This window comes from Pleurodeles waltl, chromosome 11 (genome assembly GCF_031143425.1).
Source record: "Pleurodeles waltl isolate 20211129_DDA chromosome 11, aPleWal1.hap1.20221129, whole genome shotgun sequence".
NCBI lineage: Eukaryota > Metazoa > Chordata > Amphibia > Caudata > Salamandridae > Pleurodeles > Pleurodeles waltl.
This window is the reverse complement of record NC_090450.1, coordinates 695045669-695071788: the sequence shown is the minus strand read 5'-3', so window position 1 is coordinate 695071788 and position 26120 is coordinate 695045669. Positions and strand designations below refer to the sequence as shown.

Sequence of the window (26120 nt, the reverse complement as noted above, 5' to 3'; positions counted from 1 at the left end):
GCGAAGTTTGAATTATGCTTCTGGGAGGAGGTGGGGGGGGATTTAGACCAAGGGATTTTGTTAAGAACCACACTATTACTTTAAAGCACACTAGCCATGAAATGTTGCCTTAGTGTTCTGCCATGTTGTAGTGTATGTATATTAAGAGTGGAACACTCACTGTTGTGAGTTTGGCTGCGTTGGATGTGTGTATGCTGTTCCACCTAGCATGCTCTGTTAGACTGAAACAGTTAGTTATATTTCTGTTTGGTATTGATGTCAACTTTGTGATTGCCATCATACTGAATATCAGAACTGTTTTCAGTATATATTCAGTATTCCACAAAACATGTACCTCTGGATGCCCAGTTGTGTTCCACTAGAAGCTGTAGTTCTTTACAATGCAACACAATTATCTATTATATCTTCACAGCTCTGCACTCGTCCTTGTCCAGTATACACTGTAAAAAGTACTGTTGATTCTGTAAAGTATGCAGAATATTTCCTTCAAAAACTAAAGCTGAAAGAGTTTTAAGGTTAGCAGGGAGAGGGATATTTGGTGGATCATAAGAGGCTTCCAGCCCTATATCAAGTTGCCGAAGGGAAATGAGGTACTTAAAAAATAAAAATAAAAAAATAATCAAAGAACCACACTATTAACAATGCTGCGGGTCATGGAAAAGCAGGTCATGTGCCACCAGCTCTTGCAACCTGTTTGAATACTTGTGTGGAGAAAGGCATGGAATGGTGGGGGTTGGGGTGGGTAGTAGCAGGTTGGGGTTGAATACGCTGGCACCTTCCTTGTGTTTGCAACTATTGCTCTGTGGTAGGTGGTGGCTCAATCCCTCCTCTGTGGATTTTATTTATTTATTTTTGGGATTGTATGTAGCTCAAACATGGCCGGCAGACATAAGCTCATTTTACAGTAGTATAGATCTTTTTTTAAGGCATCATGTCATGTGGTGATATGGAATGCCGGAGAAATGTAGCTGAAAATTCTTTTGGCGCTTATCAAGACTGACTGGTTCATAAGCTGCTCTTGTTCAAAGCGGGGAAGATCTAGGAGAAGGGGTTGAGGTGTTCTTGAATGCGGTTTTGCACTGGAGCTTGTGTGTTATTCAGTTAGATAGGCAGAGTGCAGTGCCTTGTGTGTGGTGTAGGGAATTTTAAATTGGGCTTTCACCTCTCACACCCATTCGAAAGAAAGCAGGATAGGAAAGATGAGTCAAATTTTTCACGACCGGTAACTAAGCAGGTTGCAGCATATAGAACTGCTCTTAGCGGACTTAAGTGGACAGTAGTGATGATTGAACAAAAGCGAGATCTCAGTCAAGTCTGGAAAGAACCAACACCTATACAACTGATTTTAGGTCCTGCTCTGGGGATGAGCTGCAACAGCATCCACATCTGGAACCGGGTGTGTTTGGTTCTGGCTGTGATGTGACTGAATGTTGAATTGGCTGCCACAGGTGAAGCCAAGTGTTTTGGCATTCTAAACAATAGAGAGTTTGCATTCTAAGGCAGAAAGGAATTCAGTCCAATTTTGTACAGAAGGAATTCTGTTTGTGCAGGGTTTACAATAAGGTGGTGATTTGATATCCATGGTAGAATTCTTATCTAACAAAAAGGAGGGTGATGTTATCTGGGATGCTACCTTCAAGTAGATTTGGGTATCGTCGGCATACAGGTCAAAGATGATCCCAAAGTTTCTAAAGGTCACACAGAGGCTCGGTTGGGAAGACTATTCAACTTTGGGGGATCCCTTGTTGTTGGCTTAATGGCTTCAAGAGCGAGCTCCCAAATTTTCAGTACTTGAGCGTTGTTCATCAGATGGGAAAGTAAATTAACAGTGAGCTACACCTTCAATTCCTATTTAGTTCTTCAGGATGTTTATCAGAGCACTGTGGCTGACTGTGTCAAATTCAGTGGACAGACCGAGGAAAGCAAGACATGAGTTTCCAGTGTCAAGTATGTGGAGAACATCATCCACAGTCTGCAGAATTGCAGTCATGGTGTTATAACATGTCGAAAGCCAGATTGGAGAGTGTCAAGGAGGTTGACTGACTGAATGACAGTAAACAGTTTAGGGGGCTACGCAGCTTTAAGAAGGGTGGAAGTTGTTAATGTGATCAGGGTTCAATGATTGTTTCCTTAAAAGAGCAAAGATTTTGCTAACTTTTTGACAGTCTGGGAACATACCCTTTTCTAGGGAGGAACTGAGGAGGGTGGACCAGAAAGGGAGTAACTGTTTGGCATTTATGGACCTATGGATTGCATTGAAAACATGGTTTCACCTTGGATATAGTCACCAAAAGTTTTAAAGTCACTAGTAGTTCTTTCTCAGAAACTGAGGTGAAGGAGGACCATCACCTCTGGTGTGTGCAAGATAACATCTCCTCAGCTTTATTATCAAAGGAGATCATTGGGGAGAGGTTTATGTCTGACTTTTTAGAGAAAAACTACACAAAGTTGTTGCATAAAGCCTTACAGGACCTGAGTGGGGTATTGGAAGAACTGTTAGCCTGTAATTACTTCAAACAGGACTTTGGGTCTGTCCTTAGCAAACATCTGTGAGGACTTGGCTCTAAAAATGTGGCGTTTATAGTTTTTTTCCCTTGCAGATCTCAGCCTAGCCATATTCAGAAGGGAGGGTAATTTTTCTATTCCATCCGAGATGCTGACTTTAATGATAGAGGTCTTTTGGGAACCAAGATAGAAAAGGTTTGTGTTTGTTGCACTTGCGCTTGGTGAATGTGAATTCCTGTTATCATGGATCCCATGCAGTTATTTAATTTGTAGCCTCATTGATGTCAAGTTGGTGAACTACCAAGCCGAGCTATGAGTGAGCCATGCTCGCAAGTGCTTCAATGTCAATGCTATTTGTGTCCCTAAATCATATTTTTCTCCCTCTTTGGTTGATGCGAGGTTTTGGTAAAGGTAAAGGGCATTGAAGAAGATTCGACAGTGGCCAGCCTAGTCTATCGGGATGGGATAAGACGTTGTTAGATGGAAGGGCATAGATATGATCAGACCTAGGGTGGAGCGCTTGCAGGCTGTGGATTTCTGGCAGTGTTGTCGGAGGTCATAGACAGTGAAGAGTAGAAGGTGTCCATTTGTTTGTCACATTCGGTACCCCCAATGAATTGAAGTCATCAAAAAAAATGTTGCCGGAGCGGACTAACTGGGATGTGAAGAATTCCATGCAGTGTTCAACAAAAGTGCTAGTTTTGCCTGGGGAGGGTGATAAGGAATATGCTACTTACCTTGTAAGCATCTGTTCGTGGCATGTAGTATTGTAGATTCACATGCTCTGCATACTCTCACCATCTAGTGTTGGGTCCGCATGTGTGCAGGTTGTTTTTCTTCAAAGAAAGTTTTTCAATTCACAAGGTAGAGTAACTCCTCCTTCTCGCTGCTACTGCACCTGGGCATCGACTCCACTGTTAGATTGTTTTCTGTAAGGCGCAGGGCACAAGCTGGGGGTATATGCAGGTGGACAATGTTCACCCACTATTTTTACAGAGTGGATGCCGTCCACCCTGCTCAAAAGCTGGTCACTCTAGCTAACTGGAGTGCACCAAGCATGCCTGCTTAGTTTTAACGTAATCCAGAAATGTTTGGATTGCCATTTACCATGCTTTTGATGTGATTGGTTTGCCCGCCCACCTCCATACTTCAGGGCTGTCAATCTTGTGTAGCGCGTGAGTGCTACCTATGGTAGCCCTGCGTTGCCCTTCGTACCTACCCTCACAGCCCCTGTGACCTTGCCGGGCTACCTCTCAGAAGACAGTGTGAGCTTGAGATCAATCATTGGTCATATCAGACAACACTGGATGGGCGTGTGTCCACCTCTGCAACCCCACCCTCATGGTACATTGTCCTTTATTTTTTGGGTTCCCCCATCCTTTTTGCCACCCACCCCCCATGGGGCCCTTGCTATTTTATGCTATTTCCCAATACTAACCTGTGTATATTGTGTGCGTACTTACCTCCAGAAGGGGGTTTACCTATAGTAAATCTAGTTTGGTATTCCTGTAATAAAGTATTTTCATCTTTGCAACACTGTGTGGTTCCTTTCATGTGTGATAAGTTACTGCGTGACCACTGAGGTAATACTGCAAGTGCATCACACTCCTCCTAGATAATTCTTGGCTGCTCACCACAGCCATCACTAGAGAGCTGTAACACTACAGGGTTGCCAGGACCCAGTAGAGGGTGTACCACCGTAGGTGTCCACCACACAATGGGGCAGCCTCCTACAGAGGCATTTGCAAAATGGCTATTCATGATATTTGTCCAGTGGTGCAATGTAGGACCTGGGCTTTAGTTTGGAAAAGCTAGTATTCTGGCATTCCTTAATCATACACTTTTTGAGGTTTCCTCCCTCTTACGGCTCACATGATTTATAGCAATTGAGCATCATAATTTATCATAGGCTCAGCACATATCATATGCTAGTTACTGCTATTTAATCATGGAAACTGCACTAAGGGAGTTGAGGACCCGCTAATTAGATGGCCATTGCCCTTGTTTAGCATAAAGATAAAGCAAATACTGTCTTGATGCGCCTGCCTTATTTTGAGAAAGCAAAAGCCAGTGGTACTAGGTGGGGGTCACCGGCAGTGGGGGCAGGCAGAGAGGCGTCAAAGGAAAGAAAAGGCTTTTCCTTTCCTTTGATGTCTTTTTGGAGCATTTCTGCAGCCCGATCGGGAAGCGATCAGGCTGCAGAAATGCCCACCAGACAACATATATATTTTTTTTTTAATATAAACAATAAAGGGGATTGACCCCTTTGGCCAGGTTCGCTCCCCTGGGGGGGGGGAGAGGGGCATTTTTTTTTTTTTTTTTAAAGGCCTTTTCTGCAGATCGGCTTATAGTAATTAGCCTCTAGACACCAGGGATAGTTTTTTTTTTTTTTTTTTTAGACGTGGAGAGCGACCCCTTAGGCAAGGGTCGCTGCCCAGGGGGGCAAATTGTCTTTAGGCAGATCAGACTATTTTCATTACGCCAATCTGCCTGCAGACAACAATTTAAGCACCAGGGACTGGTGTGTGTTTTGTTTGGGGGGGGGGGGGGGGGGTGGCAGCCCCTTGGGCAAGGGTCGCTCCCTCCGGGGGCACATTACTGTTGCCCATTTCTGCCCCCCTTGGGGTCAGATCTGCCTATTTTTGTAAGGCCGATCTACCCCCAAGGCAGGCTGAAAGCCCATCACAGACCAGGGAAGATTTATTAAAAAAAAAAAAAAAGAAGGTGGGGGTATGGCCATATGCAGGTGCCCCCTCCGCGAAAACAGGTAGTTTTTTATTTGATAATTTTGATGTGTCCACATAGTGTTTTGGGGCATTTCCTGTCGTGGGCACTAAGCCTACCAACGCAAGTGAAGTACAATTTTTATCGGGAGACCTGGGGAAACACTTGGCAGATTAAAGTTTGTGACTCCCCTAAGATTCAAGAAATATGCATTACCAAAATGTGAGGAAAAAGGGTTTTGTTGCCAAATTTTGAGGGTTGCTAAAGATTCTGGGTAACAGAACCTGGTGAGAGCACCACAAGTTAACCCATCTTGAGTTCCCCTAGGTGTCTAGTTTTCAGAAATGTCCAGGTTTGCTAGGTTTTCCTAGGTGCCAGATGATCTAGAGGCCAAAATCCACAGCTAGGCGCTTTGCAAAAAAAAACAGGCCAGTTTTCTTTGGGAAAATGTGATGTGTCCATGTTGTGTTTTGGGGCATTTCCTGTTGCGCACACTAGGACTACCCACAAAAAGTGAGGTACTATTTTTATCTGGAGACTTGAGGGAATGCTGGGTGGAAGGAAATTTGTGGCTCCTCTCAGATTCCAGAACTTTCTGTCACCGAAATGTGAGGAAAAAAGGTTTTTTTTTGCCAAATTTTGGGGTTTGGCAAATGAGGTACCATTTTTATTGGGAGACTTGGGGGAACACAGAATATAAAAACAAGTTTTTTTCTACTTTTTCTCCTTTCACATGTAAGGTAGTGTGTTAAAAAAGATGACTATTTGAGAAACGCCCTGTAATTCACGTGCTAGTATGGGGCCCCCCAGAATTCAGAGATGTGCAAATAACCACTGCTTCTCAACACCTTATCTTGTGCCCATTTTGGAAATACAAAGGTTAACTTGATACCTTTTTTCACTCTTTATGGTTCAACAAATGAATTGTGGATACCCGGTATACAATGAAAACCCAATGCAAGGTGCAGCTACTTTATTGGTTTTGAGTACATAGTTGTCTTGATGAACCTACAAGCCCTATATATCTCCACAACCAGAAGAGTCCAGCAGAGGTAACGGTATATTGATTTTTAAAATCTGACATGGAAGGAAAAAGTTACAGAGTAAAACGTGGAGAGAAATGGCTGTTTTTTTCAACTTAATTTCAATAGTTTTTTACTGCAGCTGCTGTTTATTGTAGGAAAAGCTTGTAGGATCTACACAAATTACCCCTTGCTGAATTCAGACTTTTGTCTACTTTTCAGAAATGTTTAGCTGTCCAGGATCCAGCATTGGTTTCACACCTATTTCTGTTACTAATTGGAAGGAGGCTGAAAGCACCAAAAATAGGTTATGTCCCAGTAAAATGCTAAAATTGTGTTGATAAATGTGGTTTTCGGATTCAAGTCTGCCTGTTCCTGAAAGCTGGGAATATGGTAATTTTAGCACTGCAAACCCTTTGTTGATGCCGTTTTTAGTAAAAAAAATAAAATAAAAAAAACACGGCGGCCCTTTTTTCCCATGCTGTATTTTGGCTAATTTCTTGGTGTCCTCCAGTGGAACCCATAAACTCTGGGTACTTTTAGAATTCATAGGATGTTGGAAAAAAGGACGCAAATTTGGCATGGGTAGCTTATGTGGACAAAAAGTTATGAGGGCCTAAGCCAGAACTGCCCCAAATAGCCAAAAAAATGTCCTTGCACACCTGCACCACTTTCCCTTTGAGAGGGGGAAGGAATGCTTTCAATGCTAGCCTGATCACCCTGAGCATCTAAAGACTGATATGGAGCCCAGATTCCACCAGAGACCAGAAGCCTCTGAACTCCTCCTCTCCTATGTGGCCGCCCCATCCCAGGAGTGACGCATCTGTCACCACTAACAGAAATGGTTGGCAAAGGATCTTCCCCTGACCCAATCTTTGTTCAAAAGCAACCACTGTAGATCTTGAACAGTCCCTCCGAGATCTGGACCATGTCGGAGAGATTTCCCCTAATGCTGCTCCCATGTGAACTTCAGGTCCCGGTACAGAGCCTGCATATGCCATCTGGCATGTGTCACCAGCAGGATGCAGAGGCCATGAGGCCCAGCAGCCTCAGAGTCATTCTTACTGAAATCCAGGATAGAGGCTCAAACATCAGTATCATAGCCCGATTTTCCTGGACCCGACGCACAGGAGGACAGGTTCGAAACTGCACTGTGTCCAGGACAGCTCAGATGAAAGAGTGTCTGAGATGGAGTCAGATGTGACTTTCGACACGTTTATAGTGAACCCAGTGAATGCAGGAGGTTTGTTGTAGTCTGGAGGTGGGAAGATGACAGCTTGGAGCAACCCTGCCTTTAACAGCCAGTCGTCAAGGTAGATGAAGACTGAAACCTCTGACCTGCGCAGATGAGCTGCAACCGCCATCAACTTGGTGCGCTGTTAAGTCCAAAGGAGAGTACGGTAAATGGAAAGTGCTTGTGGCCTACCATGTACCGCAAGTAACGTCTGTGGGCAGGCAGGATGGGAATATGAAAATATGTGTCCTGTAAGTCCAATGCTAGCATCCAGTCTCCTGGGTCCAGGGCAGATAGGACCTGAGCCAGAGTGTGCATTTTGAACTTCTCCTTTCTGATGAAGAGATTGAGGGACCGGATGTCTAGGATAGGACGTAAGCCCTTGTCCTTCTTTGAAGCCAGAAAATATAGTGGGAATAACAACAGTGACCTACTTCTGGCACAGGAAAACTCTCTACGGCTCCCTTGGCCAAGAGAGACATAACCTCCTCTCGGAGAAGTGCCAGGTGATCCTCCGTTATCTGATCGTAGGATGGTGGCATGGCTGGAGGGGTAGTCTTGAAGGGAGGGGGGAGGGGAGGGGAGTAGTCCCTTCGGCCTATTTTCAAACCCCACCTGTCTTAAGTAATGGATTCCCAGCAGGGCAGGTGATGGCAAATCCTGCCTCTGACTGACCCTTGATGGGGAAGCATCAGACCAGGAGGGTGCAGGGGAAGGGGGGGTGGACTGGGCTAGCTGCTGGTCCCCTGATCCACGAGGACATTGGATCCCACATACCTAGCCATGCAGAAACTTGACAGCATGCGCAGAAAAGTGGCTGAAGGCAAAGGTACGTGGATGGGCGCTCTTTTCGTAGCCACAAAAGGGGCAAAAAGCAGACTGAGGGAGGCGAGGGGCAGCTGCGAGGCCCAAGGACCGAGCTGTAGCCCGGGACTCTTTAAAATAACTCTAGTGCAGAGTCTGCTTTGCCTCCGAAGAGATGAATGCCATCGAAGGGCATGTCCATAAGCACAACTTGGAAATCCCCAAAAACCCAGGCATCCTCAACCAAGCTTGGCACCTCAAGGTCACCATTGATGCAACCAATCTACCCAGTGAGTTGGTGGAATCCAGTCCACATCATATGTGAACTTCACTGCATCTCTCCAATCAGCAACAGCTTCAGAGTGGCCCGGGCCTCGTCCGAGACCTGTGGCAGTACCTGCGCAGCTATGTCCTGTAAAGTATGGGTTTAACGGCCCAAAAGGCATGCAGCGTTCACGGACCGCTATGCCAGACTGGAGGAAGAGAACAATTTCTTTCCAATCTGATACAGTCTTTTTGACTCCCTATCCGGGGGTGTGGAAGGACATGTGCCAGGGAAGATAGAGGCCTACATATACAAGCTCTTAGGAGTAGGATGCTGGGTCAGGAACACCGGGTAATTAGGCGCAGACGATTGTCCTGTTAACAGGAGCCTCTGTGCTGGGTTTGGACCAAGTCCCCAGCAGGACATCAGTGAGGGCCTCATTAAATGCAAGAGGGGTTCTGAAGAGGAAGCCCCAGGCCTAAGCACCTCAGTCAGGAGCTTGGTCCTGACAGCCACAGAAGGCAGCTCCAGGCTCAGGACCTCAGCCACTCTCCTCACCGCCACTGAAAATGACGCACTCTCATCCGTACCCACAGTAGGGGGAGAAAGCATGCCAGCGTCAGGGGAAGTGTCTAGACCACTGGCTTTACCCAGGTCCTGAGCCCAGCCCATGGGGTCATCCAGCTGGTATTCTAAAGGGTTCAGCGGCCCCTCCATACTTTCAACATACCCGTAGTCATACAAATAAGGGTCATGATCCGACTGAGGAAGCAATGTCCCCACTGAAGTTGGAATTGGCATCAAGCGACATTGGTCCGGCTCCAAGTCAGAGTCGGCGATAAGTATAGGATCTACGCCGACCATGGGCCCGGCCAGCATCAGGAGCAGTGATGTCTGCAACGTCATCGGGGAGGGTCGCAGTGGCACAACCAACGCCGATGTGGATCCAGAAACGGATCACTGGGTGCCCACTGGAGCGGAGGTTGAAGCCACTGGCGTGGAACCAAGGGGGCCCCATCTGACCCCACAGGACCCAAAGGCGCACCAGCAGGGTCAGACTGCCCAAAAATGGGGCACATGGCTTCATAGAACTCGAGGAGTTGGGCAGTGATGGCTCTGGCTCCCAGAAACTCGAGGAGGAGCCAACCCAGAAGTAGACTGAGAACAGAGGCCTAGAGCAGCGACGTTCCTTTACCAGAGTTGTGTCATCTGACCAACGGGGTGAAGCTGAAGAACATTTACAGTTCTTACATTTCTTCTCATGCTTACCCTAGCGCCCCGAAGATTTTGAATGGGACGACAAAGAGAGTAGGCGTGGCAAGAGGTCTCAGGACCTTCCTCTCAACCAATACCGCAAGCGATGCGGAGTCGGGCACCGGGCCTCAAGAAGCTTTAGACAGCACTTCCCCAAAGACTTTGGGTTCAAGGTCTGGCACTCGGAGCGCAAGTGGTGGTCGCACTCCAAACACCAGAGACCTATGAGATGCGGATCCATCACAGACATCATCCAATGAAAGGACTCGCAGGGCTTGAACCTGGTTTTCCGTGACGACATCTAAGCACCAGAAAGTCAAAAAACTTCTACAAAAGTCGAAAAGGCCAGTGTAAAAAGTGACTGTGGGGTAGCTCTTCTTTGGATCTGCATGTAGGCTGGTACAGAAAGAAAAGAACAGACGTCATTGTGCTGCATATCGGGCAATCACAACACCAGTAATGGATGCAGAATCAACCGACACCACCTAACAGTGCACAGGGGTACTGCTCAAAGAAAAATCTCCAGATCCAGACTTACTCCTGGGGGAAATTCTAAGGTAAGGAATCTGCAACTAGAAGTCTCTATCAGATATGCCTCAATGTCAACTTCAAACATTCTGACACTGAATGGCAAAGTCAAACACTCAATGACGAAAAGCCTCACCAAGCTATATCAATGTTAATAGACAAGAAGGATGCTCATTCCTCTGTTTCCTGAACCATTTCTTGTGAGGATGGAATGTTAGAGAGCTTGATATATGCAGACACACCCCTGCGATACAAATGCAGAGTTTTGAAGGCTCTTCTACAAAGTTCTTTAGCTTCTGCTAGACGTTTGCATACAAACTAATCATTCCTCAACAGTAGGTCTACTGGGGTACAACAGTGTCCCAAAAGCATGTGGAGCCTAAACCGATTTCATTTCTCCAAGACAAAAAGGTATGCAACAAATAGTAAAGACATTTATTTCCTGGAGTTAAAACAACACAAGAAGTTCCTATGAGAAGAAATGGCTGAGAGGAGTGGCCTACGCTAAAAACGATCTGTACAAGGCTGCTTCTGAGTGATAAGTGACCCAGAAAAAAAACTCAACCATAAGAAACAAGAGCAACCAAAATGTCTCTGTGAATCTGGGTGTTCAGTTGTTTTAAGAACACTGGTTCACACAGATCTCAGTAAAAAATAAAATATGTATATGAGGCAGCAAGATTACTGTAAGCAAAGAATGCACAAAAACAATATAAAGGTTTCAGGTATAAGATAAGGTTTATTAACATCAAAAACTGCATCACTCAATAGATATCACAAGGAAACAGATGTAAAGTAACCCCAGTGCAGAAAACCCATAATCAAAGTTCAATGAACCAACAGTGTCGGATTATACAGTAGTGTGCTGGTAAAAACAACTGAACAGGTCCTAATCCAATATAACAGGTTCTATTTGATTGTACATGTATAAGTAACAGGATAGCAACATGTTTGTTTGTTTGATTCAATTGTCAAAGGTTTTTCAACCCTACATTGAATCCAAGGTTCTCATCAGTACGCAGGTATACCTGGGGAACGTCTACAGGAAATATGATCTGGTTGTGTGCAAATGATGGCTGGGAGCCGTCCGATGCTGCGGTGTTCATGTGCATTGGACAGCTCCTGGCTCGTCACACACATAGCACTGGAAATCCCTCTGGTGCGGGCACCAGAAGGATTTCCTGCTGCAAAAGACAGCCTCGGGAGCTGGGGAACAGCTTCCCCATCTCTTGAGGCAGTTTTTTTTTTTGTTTTGAGGCAACGGACTATCAGCGTGCATGTTGGCTTACATGGTATCACTGAAAATGAAAGTAAAATGAGCTGATCGCCTTATTTCACTTGCCCTGCATTGGTGCTATCTCAGCTCCCCAAGCAACGATGCAGACGGGAGAATTATCAGGCAATTGTGACGTCATCGTCGACGTGCAGAGCTAGAAGAAAATTCTTTAGGTGAGGAATCCACAGGTAACTAGTGTATCCACCAGAAAAGGCGTTACCGAGGATAAGTAACTTGTTCTTCTGATGGATACAACTACATGTGGATTCCTCACCTAAAGAATAGAGTCCCAAAGCAGTACTGCACTCGGTGGTGGGTGCCTGATTCTTCAAACCAAGAAATCGTGCAGCACTGATGGTGCAAAATGGCCATCCCTCCGGACTTCAGAATCCGAACAATTATGTCTGGCAAATGTGTGTAGGAATGCCCAAGTTGCGGCCCTGCAGATGTCAACCACAGGAACACCTCTAGCTAAAGCCGAAGAGGCTGCCTTAGCCCTGGCGGAATGGGCTCTTAACCCCACAGGAGGTTCCTTCTTTGCTAGAGAATAACACAACTTGATGCAAAGAATGACCCACCTGGAAAGCGTTCTCTTGTGGACAGCTTTGTCTTTCCTCTTCCCCACGTAACCGACGAAGAGCCGATCGTCCTGTCTGAACTCTCCTGCTACTACTGCGTTTATCTAGAATGCAATTCTTTTTCTTTAGTCTCAGTCCTAGAATAGATTTCGCACTGACAAGACCTTACAGACTGGGTGTTAGTTGTTTTGTTGCAGGTCCTTCAGAATCTTCGCCTTGGCCGGATATCCTCTAGAAGGGCCAGAGCCCAAGACTCCCTCATCCCTTCTGAATGCCTAAAGGTGCTTGTGGATCACTAACGAAAATAGCAATCAAGAAGTGAAAAGTCCTTCCACCTGGTGCTTTTATTGTTATTGTATATGCAAGGTATATTTATTTACTAGGTTCAAGCCTGTGTACTGTGGAACACAATATAAAGCAGGGCTACTGTCTTTTGACCCAGACAACTATGTAAAGAGGAAAAGTCTCACCTAGATATTGAAGGTACACTAGTTTACTGCTATAATGTGGAAAAGGCCTTTCTAGCGGATGGGTGGAAACTGCTAGTGATGCACCGCTATGAAGTGTACCAGCTATACACAGAGGCTCTAGATGCGCCCCATACCTAATTAGAGGGAACTGCCTCTGCTACCGGAGAGCTGATTGAGCTAATAACTTTAGTTTAAAAGTTTAATGGAAATTTGAAAATTTGTCTTTTTTACTATGTGGTGGAAGATTTTGAGATGCCCTTATTGGCTGCAGCCTCCTCGCTTAATTTTGCTGAAACTAATAAAAACACTTTTGAATAAAAGTATATTAAGGTATATTGAAACAGGCGCACACAAGATCTTGTACTTGCAAATTACATTTGAGTGACACGAAACTGAACGATCCTAATAATGCGATCCTAATAATGTGGCATTAAGGTGTTGTGACAGATGGTGTGGACAACACCGCAGAAGTCTATGTAGCCTTCACTTCAATAAAAACACGATGCGATGCAGGAGTAACAATTCAGTGATCATGCAGCCTCTAAAAATCAGACGAGACAGTGGTAAACTAATTCTCTGTGGATGTGAAAGCATACAATCTAACAGTCTAATGGGAACAGGGACGCTGCCCAGAAGTGCTTCACATGATGTTTCACTTCAAGAAGGACCGTGCCACCCACCACAACCCTGAATTAGAAAACAAGGGTCAAGTCACCAGGGAACCTGGGTTTTCAATTTTTCTATAACTCAAATATTAATTCTGCAGCCTGACCAAGTTAAGGGACAAAGCATGAAAAGAGCCATGTAGGACTGAATCAGAACTCAACAATTGAGTTTTTGGGCAAAGAATGGACGAGCAGGTAGTATGCTGCTCAAAAGAGTAAACATATATAAGAAGGAAGCATTTATACAGAGGTAAAACAATAGTTGCAAAACAACTATGAGAGAACTGTGTATCTCAGGTTTTCAATAAAGAAGCAAGAGTAGTCAAAGGGAAGAGGGACTGAGAGATCTGAAAAGTGAGTGACTAAAGTATGCACTTAACACATTGTTAAAGTGGAAACAGAAGGTAGCTGCTAGCTTAAAGTTACTTACAGTCATCGCCCACTGGCCCAGCGGAGCACTGTGCAGGAGGGTCCCTCTGCAGGTCTGTCAGTTCCTGGACAGGAAGATAAACAAACAAAATATATAAAACCTAAAATTTTGTCAAGGGCAGTCACAACATGTCCTAATATGTGTGTTGGTACTCCCTCAAGAAACCTCAAACCCTTCAATCACAGCAGGCAAATGGCTTTTACCAGATCATTCAATACAACCTGTGCACAGATACACAGACTGAATACATTCAAAGTTTAAACACTGATCACAAAAACACCAGGCACAATGTCTACTCGCTTACCTGCTTACTGAAACAAAACCCATCATTCTCAGTCTCCAATTGAACCTCCACCCTCTCACCAGGATTACCTCACTGTATAGTTGCTGGGACTGGAAGAACACTTACTGCTTTAGCCTTCACTAAAAATGCTGGAAGACAGCTCCATGCATTTGGCAGACTGCCATTGTTCATTTAATAATATACTTATTTAAGGCTTGTGCTCACTTGTTCTTGAAACACTTCTTGGTTGAAATAAACTCGCCTCAATCCCAGTACTTCAGTCCTTGAGTGATTTAACTGCCTACAGCAGATGGCACCTCTCTCCCCCCCCCCCCCCAACCCACATTCTGTGTATATCACTGAGGTATTTCAGTATCTGTCACATTACACAATATTACCCAGTATTTTCGCACTATGCAGTTTTAAGTCTTTGCATGTTTGTTTATAGAGTTTCTGGTGCAGAGATTGCTTCTTTTTATCTATCCTTTTGTAGGCCTCTGGTCTAACAATTTATTCTGAACTAATCTACAAATTTTACAATACAAACTGCACTCTAGCCTTTTCAAGAGTTCATTTGCCTCGGGTGAGACTTCATACATTTTCAGAAGAGCAAAATATCTGATTTCATGTCTGCACTGAGATTACAACCTTACAAAAGTCAATCATGACACTTTTCAAATAGCAGACAAGGGTGATCCATGGCAACCTGATTCTCTTTGACCAGCAGAGTACTTTGACACTTTGTCATAAGGTAGTACTTAACATTCCCTCTATACGCATGGGTCTCTCCACCACAGTCCTTATGTAGCTTGCCTCTTTCCCGTCAAACAGTAGTACTCAACCAGTACACAGAATTCCTAGCATTGCTAATGGTCATACAAGGCATCTTGGTCTACAATTATGCAGACAGCAAGCAGCTTTATATCTCTGTCACTGACCTATATCAGAAACAACTATTAACTTGAGTCAATCATGGATGTCCGCTATCTAGCGGATGCTTAATCCAACAAAAAAAACATCCATACTACCATAGTCTATCAAGTGGATGAAGGTGATAAAACTAAGTTTTATCTCAGACCTAAGCTTCATAGACAAATGTGTGGGTTCCTCAAGGCTCCTGTCTCCCATTCAAAGACTGTGGTAACTTAAAAGCAGATTGCCTGGTATCAGATTAGCCTTCTACATTAAATGAAACCGGTTCTCCTGAGACACATTTTCACATGACAATCACAACCTACCCCTCTGTAACATTGGTAAGAATGTGTTCACTGGCCTTCTAACGCCATTTTTACTTATCTCAAAGCTGTCTGGTCTGCACCTGAGCACTGGAGAAAGTATTTGGACCACATCACACCTACACTCACAAACTTTGATTGTCCCCTCCTTGGCCACACCAAACATTAAAATGCAAGCACAAATGCTATACAACTTGTCCACCTACCAATACCATTTCTTAACTGGCAGTGTTCCCATCATTCACACCTGTTAACTGATCCTAGAAGTACTCAACCCAAAATGATCACAGGCATGCACAAACCCGGTGGTTTAAGCACTGGTAAAACACACATACGCTGAGGCATTATTCCTCTGTGAATACCAAGGTAAATGGCATGAACAATTTAGAGACTAAGCAAACCATGGCAAAGAACAGTCCGATTCTAAGTGCTCAACACCTTGGGTGAATATTCTAAGGATGCACAAGAAGCAAATATTAGATTCAGCTGTGGCTCTGTAATTTACAAAGGTTTTAAGAAAAGTGTGTAGCTAGTTTGACTTGTATGCTTAGGCGATAGCTCTAAAAAATACTATGTTCTCTTAAAAATAAGGTTATTCATTGGCTTTAAGATAAACTAGGCTAGATGATTATATCTAGAGGCCTTATTGTCAGGGAAAACATTGTAGGGATGCATTTTAAAGAGCCTGTCCACACAATAAAGGCAACCCTGAAAGATGACAGTTTAGTGGAAGGACTCCTTACACTTGATCAAAGATGAAACGTTTAAGTGAAATCACATGTTGTATGCTGCCATGCTGAGGCAAATACTGTTAAAGCCTTTTTCTATCATAGGGACAATAGATTCCGAGTGTTAGTACAGAAAGTGCTGACCACTGTGATTATGCCCTCTGCATTAATGTCTAAAGGGCCAAACAAAAGTAGACTCAACAGTTTCCACTTTGATAAATATCATGGGCAGACACTTGCCTACTGCAAATGTATCATGTAGATGGCACATATTTAACAAAGGTCTTGCTCAGCCCTGTGCACCTTTCAAATCCCTTTAGCAAGAGAAACAACATATGCTGCTTTAATAGAGCTTTGAATAGCACTGACAGAACAAAACTTTGGCACTGGTAGCCCGGCTAACACCAGTAGTAAAAGGCAACCCTTTGGTGAAATGCTCTATGAAGGCAATATAAATTGGAAATAGGAATTTACAAAATCTCCTTTTAACCACTTTAAGAGGCAAGAGATTGAAATTGTGCTTGGTTAAAGCTGGAGGCTACTGAAGATTCTAAGGTACTGCTGAAGTTTTGCCTGATCAAAGATATCTATGACATAACTTATTTCTATTGGTTGATTTTAATGTTTCTAAATTCACCGAATTGTCTAAAGAGGTGGACCTAAAAAGCAGGGAGAAGGCTCTAGGAAAGTAGTGTTGCTAAGCTAAGGACCAAACCAGCACAGAGGTCACAAGTTGTATAAGATTCTACAATGCTATGACCTTATATGTGAGGCTGATACTCCAGCAAAAGCTATATTTCACTCTCTCTTTAGAAAATCCCTAAATCAAAATCTTTAAGAAACATTATCAATGGAAACTTCATTTATAGCAGCCTGGTCAATGTACTAACAAAGAGAGTTTAGTATTGCTTCATTCCCCCCAATATTTGCTGCCATAAAAACTAACCTACACTTAGCAAAGAGGACTAGAAGGCTACCAAATGGGGCCTGATATTAAACATCCGATTTGATGTGCTTGGCGTATGTGTCAGCAATTAGTTTTAAGGGTTGTGAATTTTATAAGGATTTTGTAACTCTGCCAGTGTGCTCGTTTGTGAAATTGAAGAGGAACACTTTGCAACCAGCTATCAATGCAGCAAAATTGAACTTTGAGAAACTACTCTAAATCAGTCTTGCACTGTATATTCTTCTGTACTCGGTGTGGGTCATCCCAGGAATTATTGGTTGCATTCAATTTTAAGGCAGAAGGTTTAAATGATGATTAAACTGCTCTTCATGCGATTGATCAGCCTGAAGTAATGTATCTCTTCTGTTATGTTTATAAGGACTTGTGCGTGTAGTATAAAGTTTCCCTGATTGTGTGCTGGTCCACGTGTGGTACTGCTATTCTGCATATAAGCATTCTGTGGATTACAACTCTGAGTGTTCTTGGGACTCAATATAAAAACGAAAGCGATCATATCTAGTTTAATTGTAGTGCTTTTTCAGCAATTGTTAAATCAGTAACTTTTTCAGCATTCCGAACTAATACTTTTGAAGTAAACTGTTATGACATTGCATGATCTAATAGGATTTCTGATGGATAATCCGAAGAAGAAGACTGCATTCATGGGTCTGAAGACGCTTGACTCTGACCAGTATGAGGGGGCCAGAACCCTGACCAATCCCTGTACTCCTGGCACTACACTTCCCATACAGAATCCCTTAGTTTTGCATTTTAAAATTCTGCTATCAGATGCTAGCCAAGCACAGATGTATTGTTTAAGCACAGAGCACATTCATTCTGCAGATGGTTTTGAATTTAATTTTGCATTCCACAAGTGTCCACTAGGGTGCTTCTAAGGAGGGTTTGACGTTTTAATACGATGTAGGTTATAATGCACCTGGTGAGACTGAAATGCCTCATCCTTGCTTGTTTACTGATTTCTAATCGTCTTTAATCAATATTCAAATTACTTTCCAGCCACAGTTGGCTCATGTCTTGGTCTGCTGTTTAGTGCCTTTCAAAGGTGATAGATTTTGTCAGCTAGACGCCCTTAAAAAAAAAAAAAGAATAACAGGAAACGGAACAGAGGTAAATTCACTTTTTCAGCTATTCCATCAGTGGTAATGGTGCGTTTCAAAGTCCACTTCATTATAATACTGAGGAAAAGGTGCAAATGTGTTTGGAGATATGTGCAACGTCCTTGCCCAGTTAAAAACACCCTAGTTCATAAAAATATCCAGGCGTCACAGTTCTGGCACACTGAGGACTTTAATCATTAAAAATGGTGAAAGTCCAAATATAAAGTGGATAAACAAAAAGTAAATGCAGTCAGAGGGCACTTTACAATTACTAAAGAAGGGTCAAACTCTACAAACACTAGAGATAAAGCGTCCAGGGCCTGTATCGGACAGCTCTGCAGCATCTCAGAGAACTTTCTGGAGTTCCCTTTTCTTCAGAGTCTAATGAACCCTGTAAGCAATACTATCAGGAACAATGGGAAACAAGCATTGGTAAATGCATTAGGTTACACCTATGTGATTAATATTATTTTTTGTTGTTGTAAGATTTAGCTTGGTGAGCAGTTGTGCGATATAAATTACTGAAGCTCCATAAAAGTGTTGACTTGCTGACTGAGAAAGCCTATATATATTGTGCAATAACAAATGGTGATATAATACAGGGAGATTAGGTAAATGGCAGAAGACAAAGAAAAAAAAACATGTAGCGGCCAAGCACATTTGATAAGCGTGCCATACTTGAGCAACCTCATGAACAAAACTTACAAAGAACTGCGACATGCTCTCACCCTGCCTCAAGAAGAGAACTTGAAAAAAAAGAGTAAAGAATATAAGACATACAATATTCCACACAATGAACTGGTTCACCTGTTTTAAGATTAAGAAGGAGAGCCGGCATGAAACTGATGAGGCACATGCAGTTCTGTATGAGAGGGGGTGCACTGAGAGCTGCCTGCTATGGGAGAAAGCCCTGGGCAGACAAAACATAAAAAAAAAACAGTCCCACTTCAAAAGCGGATGAAAATAGTATTTGGACCTCAGGACACTGAGAGCAAAGACACAAGGAAGAACAGGAAATAGCATGTTACAGTCAACAGAAAAGAAGGAAAACTGAGTAGCAAGCACAGGAACCAATAAAAAGTAGGTGGGTGGGATCTATGCCCCTTTTAAGATATATATTAACAATAGATTTCACAAGTGCTGTGCAAGTGAAACCCAAAAACAGCAGAATTAGAAAAATACTGTCCCTTCTGGCGAGGAAATTAAAATTCTTTCCTAGTCTCCGACATCTGAATCCTTCTCCATCCAACTTTTTTTTTCTCTAGTACAAGTCACTTCAGGGTACAAGTAACTTCAGCTGATATAGAGTCCATTATTAGAACCATAGACACCACCCAGTATCAGGCCGATCACTGCCCTTCCTTCTTGGCAAAGGATCCCACCCAAGATTTAGTGCCTATTATCACTGTATAATTGACAGTTTACTCGTGGTGAGACATTTCACACTGCCTACAAAACTCCTGGTTTAACATTCTATTAATAAGTTCATATTTAGATTTTAGGGGCCTAAACATCTTATGGCCAATTACTACACCTCACTTTCTTGTAACAAACCTAGGAAAAATTGAAAGCTGGCAAATCCCTTCACATCTTTTGGTTAGTTTTATTTAAAGCATTTACAGGGCTCACTATTGCCGAATAAAGTTGCCCTGGCATTATAATATCACTGCACAAACATCACAGATACTTATGGAAAAGCAGAAGAGCCTTACAAAACACTAACAGAGAAGATTTGAATCACATCAAAATACAATGAAGTTAAAGGGCTACCATCTCGCCCTGAAACGTTACATTGTTATAAAATAATTTTAAAAAACAGCTTCCTGGTAAGCTCCAATCTGGTTTCAGACCTGGTAAGAAGAGAGGCAGTTTTGCAAGATGTGAGGGGAAGGTTACACAGGATGGTAGGTGAGGGTTTAGCTGTGATATTTGTGCTGCTGGACCGTTCGGTCACTTAATACCATTGACAACACATCCCTTTTAAATCATTTCCAGAAGGCAGTGGGGATAACCCCATTTTCGCCTAAATATTTTGAGGCTTTCCTGTCGAATAGATTTTCTTATATCATGAGACAGAGAGGGTTCACCAGCTGTTCAGGTCTCCTGTAGAATTCCCAAAGAGCACATTATTCTTCCCATATGTTTAAATGTTTACCTGAAACCTTTACACAATAACTCTATTTCCAGGAGGAGGGTCACACTTTTTCTGCCCATAGTACTACCCTTGATGTGCGGGTATGTGTGCAATACCAAATGTTTAAAATGGCTGGTTGCAGACATTAAAAAAATGCATGAAGTAGAGTCGATAAGCTTTCAACTTCAACAAGACTGAAATGGTATCAGTGGGATCAAGGGCTGCAGTGGCCAAACTGCTGGTTACCCATAACCTTAAGACAGTACGTATTTCAAACGCCAAATTAAATACAAGAACCCCATTCAAGGGGGCAACAGCGCATACCGGGGCTACAGCATTCAACTGTTGTGGCTGAAGTCCTTTGTTGCTTGCGTCCAAGAGTCTGCCTTTCTATGGCTCTGTGAACTGGTCAAGCACATTCCTTACCACACTTGAATCTCAGCGAGAGCAAGCAATCACAGGCATCTTGGGATGGATGTGTGGAGGCAAGAGCTCAGAACTCAACACTCAATCAACAGATTCAATCACACAGGAGATCTGGATAATACACAATCAAATGGAAATGATAAAGTGCTCAAAACTAAGGCGGTCATTATGAACACAGCGGTAAACAGTGAATGGTCAATAGAAGACCACCATTGGCGGTGAACAGAAACCCACCATATAAAGATGCAAAAATCAGAATCCGCCCAAAAAATCCCAGCCACCAGTCACCGTCAGGACCTTGTCAGCAGAAATGTAGGACCTCCCATCCCGCCACCGCCGAGCACACAAACTCCCTGCCTTCCAAATAATGATGCAGAAATCACCACAGCGGCCAGTGGAAGCCGAAAGACCATTGGTGGTACAGACCGCCACGGACAGCAACGGTACCCAACAGTAAGAACTGCACACATTAGCAAATCTAAAACCCACACACTTGACACACATCCACAACACTATAAAAACATTCACAGACACACCCCACAATCCTTTGCAACGACATTCGGACAACTGATACAGAGAAGCAGACACTGAACGCCACAATACACGATACATACACCCAACCACACAAGAGCACCCTCACCTAGATTCACACAACACACCACTCACAACACACACCATGACACCCCCCAAACACCCACGCTTCACAGAAAGGGAGTCAAGGACCATGGTGGATGAGATACTGAAGGTCGAGCCACAAATATTTGGGGCACAGGTCCAGCACACACCCATCACCAGGAAGATGGAGCTATGGCAGACAATAGAGAACAAGGTGAATCCAGTGGGACACTATCCACGCACGAGGGACGACATCCACAAGAGATGGAACGACCTGCGCAGGAAGGTGAGGTCCATGGCATCCCGGCACAAAATTGCAGTCCAGAAGACTGGGGGAGGACCTCCACCACCACCACCCGACTACACTGACAGGGTGCAGGATAGCCAGTACCTTTTTCTCCCAGAGGGCCTCACTGGGGGAATGGAATCAGGTAAGTCGTCTACAATTACCCCATATCAATTACACCTGTAATGAATGCATCACCCCACCCCTCCAACATCCACCAGGACCACTACCCCACCCAGCCCACAACATCCAGTCACCCTGTATACTCAAAAACCCACTAACAGGCCCACATCCCTCCCCCTGTGCACAGCCACCTAACCCTGCCAGGAACAACAAAGGCACTACACCACCCACAATGCACCGCCACATCCTAAGAAAAATGTAATGGCAACCTCACAAAGGCATCCTGCATGGCCCAAAAGTGGAAAACCTGCACAAAACAGCCCAGCCCTGTGCACCCCATCCGATCATGCAATTGTAACAGACATGTCCATTCCCGCCAACAGGCACCAGCACCCATGCCACCCTGACAGACAGGACAAGGAGTGGCAGAACCCCACATGGAGACAGAGGCACCACCCAGGACACTGGAGAGGGAACCCTGGACAGTGACTAACACCTTGGCCCCACACAGTCCTGGACGGTCACCATAAAGCAGCCCCACCCAGGACACCACTGACACCCCTACCACCCAGCCAACAACATCAGCCTAGGGCAACGGTCCCCACACCGGTGTATCCAGGTCACAGACTGGTGGAACACATGGACAGAGGCCACAGTCACCCCCTACCAACAGGCAGGAAGACGATGGCCCCAGTACAAGTGGTACCACCAGACCTGTGCGGGGGACACAGGCACAGGGGGCTAGGCCCAGTGGGAGGGCATCCCTGTGCCAGGGTGGAGGCCACAGGATGGATGCTGCATCCCAGGATGTGATATCTGAGGTCCTGGGAGCATACCACCATACCTAGGAAAGATTGGCCCAGATAGTTTCTACCCTGGAGCAGAGTCAAAGGATTCAGGTAGCACACCACCAAGAGGCCATGGAGCAGTGGAAATTGCACTATGCCACCATGGCCGGTGCGCTGCTGCACCTTGTCCCAACCCAGCCTGAGGCCCCCACAGACCAGAAAGACCCTACTACAGGCCACGATATAGACCAGGCAACAACATCAGCAGCAGCAGCAACTGGACTTGTGCCACCATCCCAGGACACACAGGAGACCTGCATCTCAACCCATACAGGGTAACACCATGCACCCCAATGGTCCCTCAGGCCCAGATATGGCACAGGAACACCTACCAAGACCAAGGACCCCTCAAAGAAGTGACTCTGGCAAAAACTGTCTTCCAAGTGTGCCACTGAAACAACATCCACACTGTGTAAAAACAACCCCAAAAACTTGAAAGATAGATGGACATACCACCATTGCCAATAAACACTGCGACCATGCAGCCATATTGGACATCCACCAGTAGCCCACTTCCATCACTGTAAACTGCACAATGTAATCCCTGCACCAAATAAAACACCTGTTCACCAATGTCAATGGCCCCTGTCATTATGTTGAAACAAATGGAAGTGTGGATGCAATAGTCTTAAAAATCATTTATTCTTATATGAGTAGCAGGAATTGCACCCCACGCATAACATGTAGTTATGCCAACAGAATTGTCAAACAATTTGACTATAATGTTACATGTCCCATGCAAACCTGGTCACAGTGACAATCTCTATAGACCCAACACCCCAGAGAGGAAAAGGCACACTGACAGTATGCTGCACAGACAGCAATATCATCGAATAGTCCCACACAGTTACTGGAAGTAAAGTTGTATCCGTTGGTTCCCCCTCCTCATTATCACCATCACTCTCATCCCCTCCCTGAGGAAACTGGTCTGGATTTACAGCACCCGCCTCCTCCAAGAGGGGGATAGAATTCCTCACAGCCACGTTGTGCAGCATGCAGCAGGCCCCCACTATTCTACACACCTTTTCAGGCTCATAGACCAGGGATCCGCCAGAGATATGGAGGCAACGGAATCTAGCCTTCAGGATACCTATTGTGCGTTCTATCACCCTCCTAGTCCGTCCATGGGCCTCATCGTAATTCCTCTCTGCATCTGTCCTAGGATTCCTCACTGGTGTCAGGAGCCAAAGCATGTTGGGGTAGCCAGAATCACCTAAAAAAGGGTGCAAAACAGGACGGTCACTGACAACCCTCAGTGGCAGACAGCCTGGCTGTCTGCTATGTGCCAGAAAGTGTCAGACGAACGAGTTACTTACCTTCGGTAACGACTTTTCTGGTGGATACATTAGCTACCTGTGGATTCCTCACCTCATGAATACTCCCATGGCGCCAGCATTCAACGGAAATCTTCTTACTAGTCTCTGCACGTCGACGAGGACGTCACTCTAGCCCACGCGACGCCGTCTGACGTCATACAGGCAATAAGAGGTCCTCGACGACGTGCGGACGTCAGTACCAATCATTTTTTACGTGCATGAGAACAACCAGGCAATGCAATGAAAGAGCAAGGCAACATCCCTTTATATTGTAAAAACACACAACAGTGTATGAATAACTGTAAATCTTTTTATATAAATATAAAACTTTCTCTTTTAAAATATATACACACACCAAGTATATACACAAAGATATATACATATATACATATATATAAATATATTATATACACATCTATTGCACCCTCAAAGACCAAGAGGAGCGCACTCAAGGATTACTTGGTAAGACCAGAAAGGCAACGGGGAGGCGGGTGGGACCGTGAGGAATCCACAGGTAGCTAATGTATCCACCAGAAAAGTCGTTACCGAAGGTAAGTAACTCGTTCTTCTGATGGATACAACTACCTGTGGATTCCTCACCTCATGAATAGAGTCCCAAAGCAGTACCACGCCCGGCGGTGGGTGCCTAAATGGTCAAACCAAGAAATCCTGCAGCACTGACCGTGCAAAATGGCCGTCCCTTCAAACCTCAGAATCCAAACAGTAATGCTTTGCAAAAGTGTGAAGGGACGACCAAGTTGCGGCCTTGCAGATGTCGACCACAGGAACACCCCTGGCCAATGCCGAAGTGGCCGACTTAGCTCTGGTGGAATGAGCTCTAATGCCCTCAGGAGGATCCTTCTTTGCCAAAGAGTAACATATTTTAATGCAAAGAACAACCCACCTGGATAGTGTTCTCTTGTGGACTGCCTTTCCTCTCCTCTTGCCCACGTATCCAAAAAACAGCTGATCCTCCAGCCTGAAATCCTTTGTTCTATCAATAAAGAAGCTCAACGCTCTCTTTGGATCCAGACGGTGCAGTCTTTCTTCCTCTTTGGAAGGATGAGGCGGAGGATAGAACGTGGACAAAGTAATTGCCTGAGCCAAATGGAAGGGTGAAACAACCTTCGGGAGGAAAGCAGCCTTGGTCCTCAACACCACCTTATCCCCATAAAAAGTTGTATAAGGGGGCTTTACTGATAAGGCCTGCAACTCACTCACTCTCCTTGCTGATGTTATAGCTATCAGGAAGACTGTTTTTAAAACCAAATACCTCAAGGGGCAAGAATGCATAGGTTCAAAAGGGGACCCCATAAGGAAAGTCAGGACCAAGGACAAATCCCATTGCGGCATAATGAATGGCTTTGGAGGATATTGATTTAGAAGACCTTTCAAGAATCTGATAATAATAGGGGATTTAAATAAAGATGGTTGGTCTGGAAGACATATGAAGGCTGACAAGGCCGATAAATAACCCTTAATGGTAGCCACTGCACAACCTTTCTGCGCCAGAGATAGAGCAAAAGACAAAACGTCCGATAGATGAGCATGCAAAGGATCAATCTGCCTCTCTCCACACCACGCAACAAATTTAGACCACCTATTAGCGTAGATAGATTTAGTGGAATGTCGCCTGGCCGCTAATATAACATCCACTACCTCAGGCGGGAGAGAGAAGGAACTCAGGTTGCCCCGTTCAATCTCCAGGCATGTAGGTGCAGACTCTGGAGGTTGGGGTGTAGAACCTGCCCCTGCGAGAGGAGGTCTGCCCTGAAAGGGAGACGGAGCGGTGGGCACATTGAGAGTTGGAGAAGGTCGGAGTACCACACCCTCATTGGCCAATCCGGAGCTATTAAGATTACTAGAGCCCGGTCTTGGCGAATCTTCCTCAATACTCGAGGAATCAAGGGTATGGGAGGAAACGCGTAAAGCAACTGGCCGCACCAGGTTATTTGAAACGCGTCCCCCCAACGCTCCCTGCATCGGATACTGAAGGCTGCAGAACAACGGACAATGCGCGTTCTCTCGAGTGGTGAACAGATCTACCCGAGGAAACCCCCACCTCTGGAAGATTAAACGGACTTGATCTGGATGGAGACGCCACTCGTGGTCTGCCGAGAAGTGGCGACTGAGACTGTCCGCACGCACGTTCAAAACTCCGGCCAGATGGTTTGCTATCAAGCAAATCCGATGGTCCTTTGCCCAGGACCATAGTCGAAGAGCTTCTCTGCAGAGAAGGTACGACCCCACTCCTCCCTGCTTGTTTATGTACCACATCGTGGTAGTATTGTCCGTTAGGACCTGTAC

General features: G+C 44.7%; 1 protein-coding gene across 1 annotated transcript in view; it reads right to left on the bottom strand.

The window, feature by feature from the left end:
* Positions 1–26120, bottom strand: part of UBE2D4 (ubiquitin conjugating enzyme E2 D4) — a 314847-nt gene that overhangs the window by 221216 nt on the left and 67511 nt on the right. The window contains exon 2 of the mRNA XM_069214240.1: positions 13756–13819. Coding sequence (XP_069070341.1) covers positions 13756–13819 — 64 coding nt within the window. The remainder of the gene's footprint in view (positions 1–13755; positions 13820–26120) is intronic.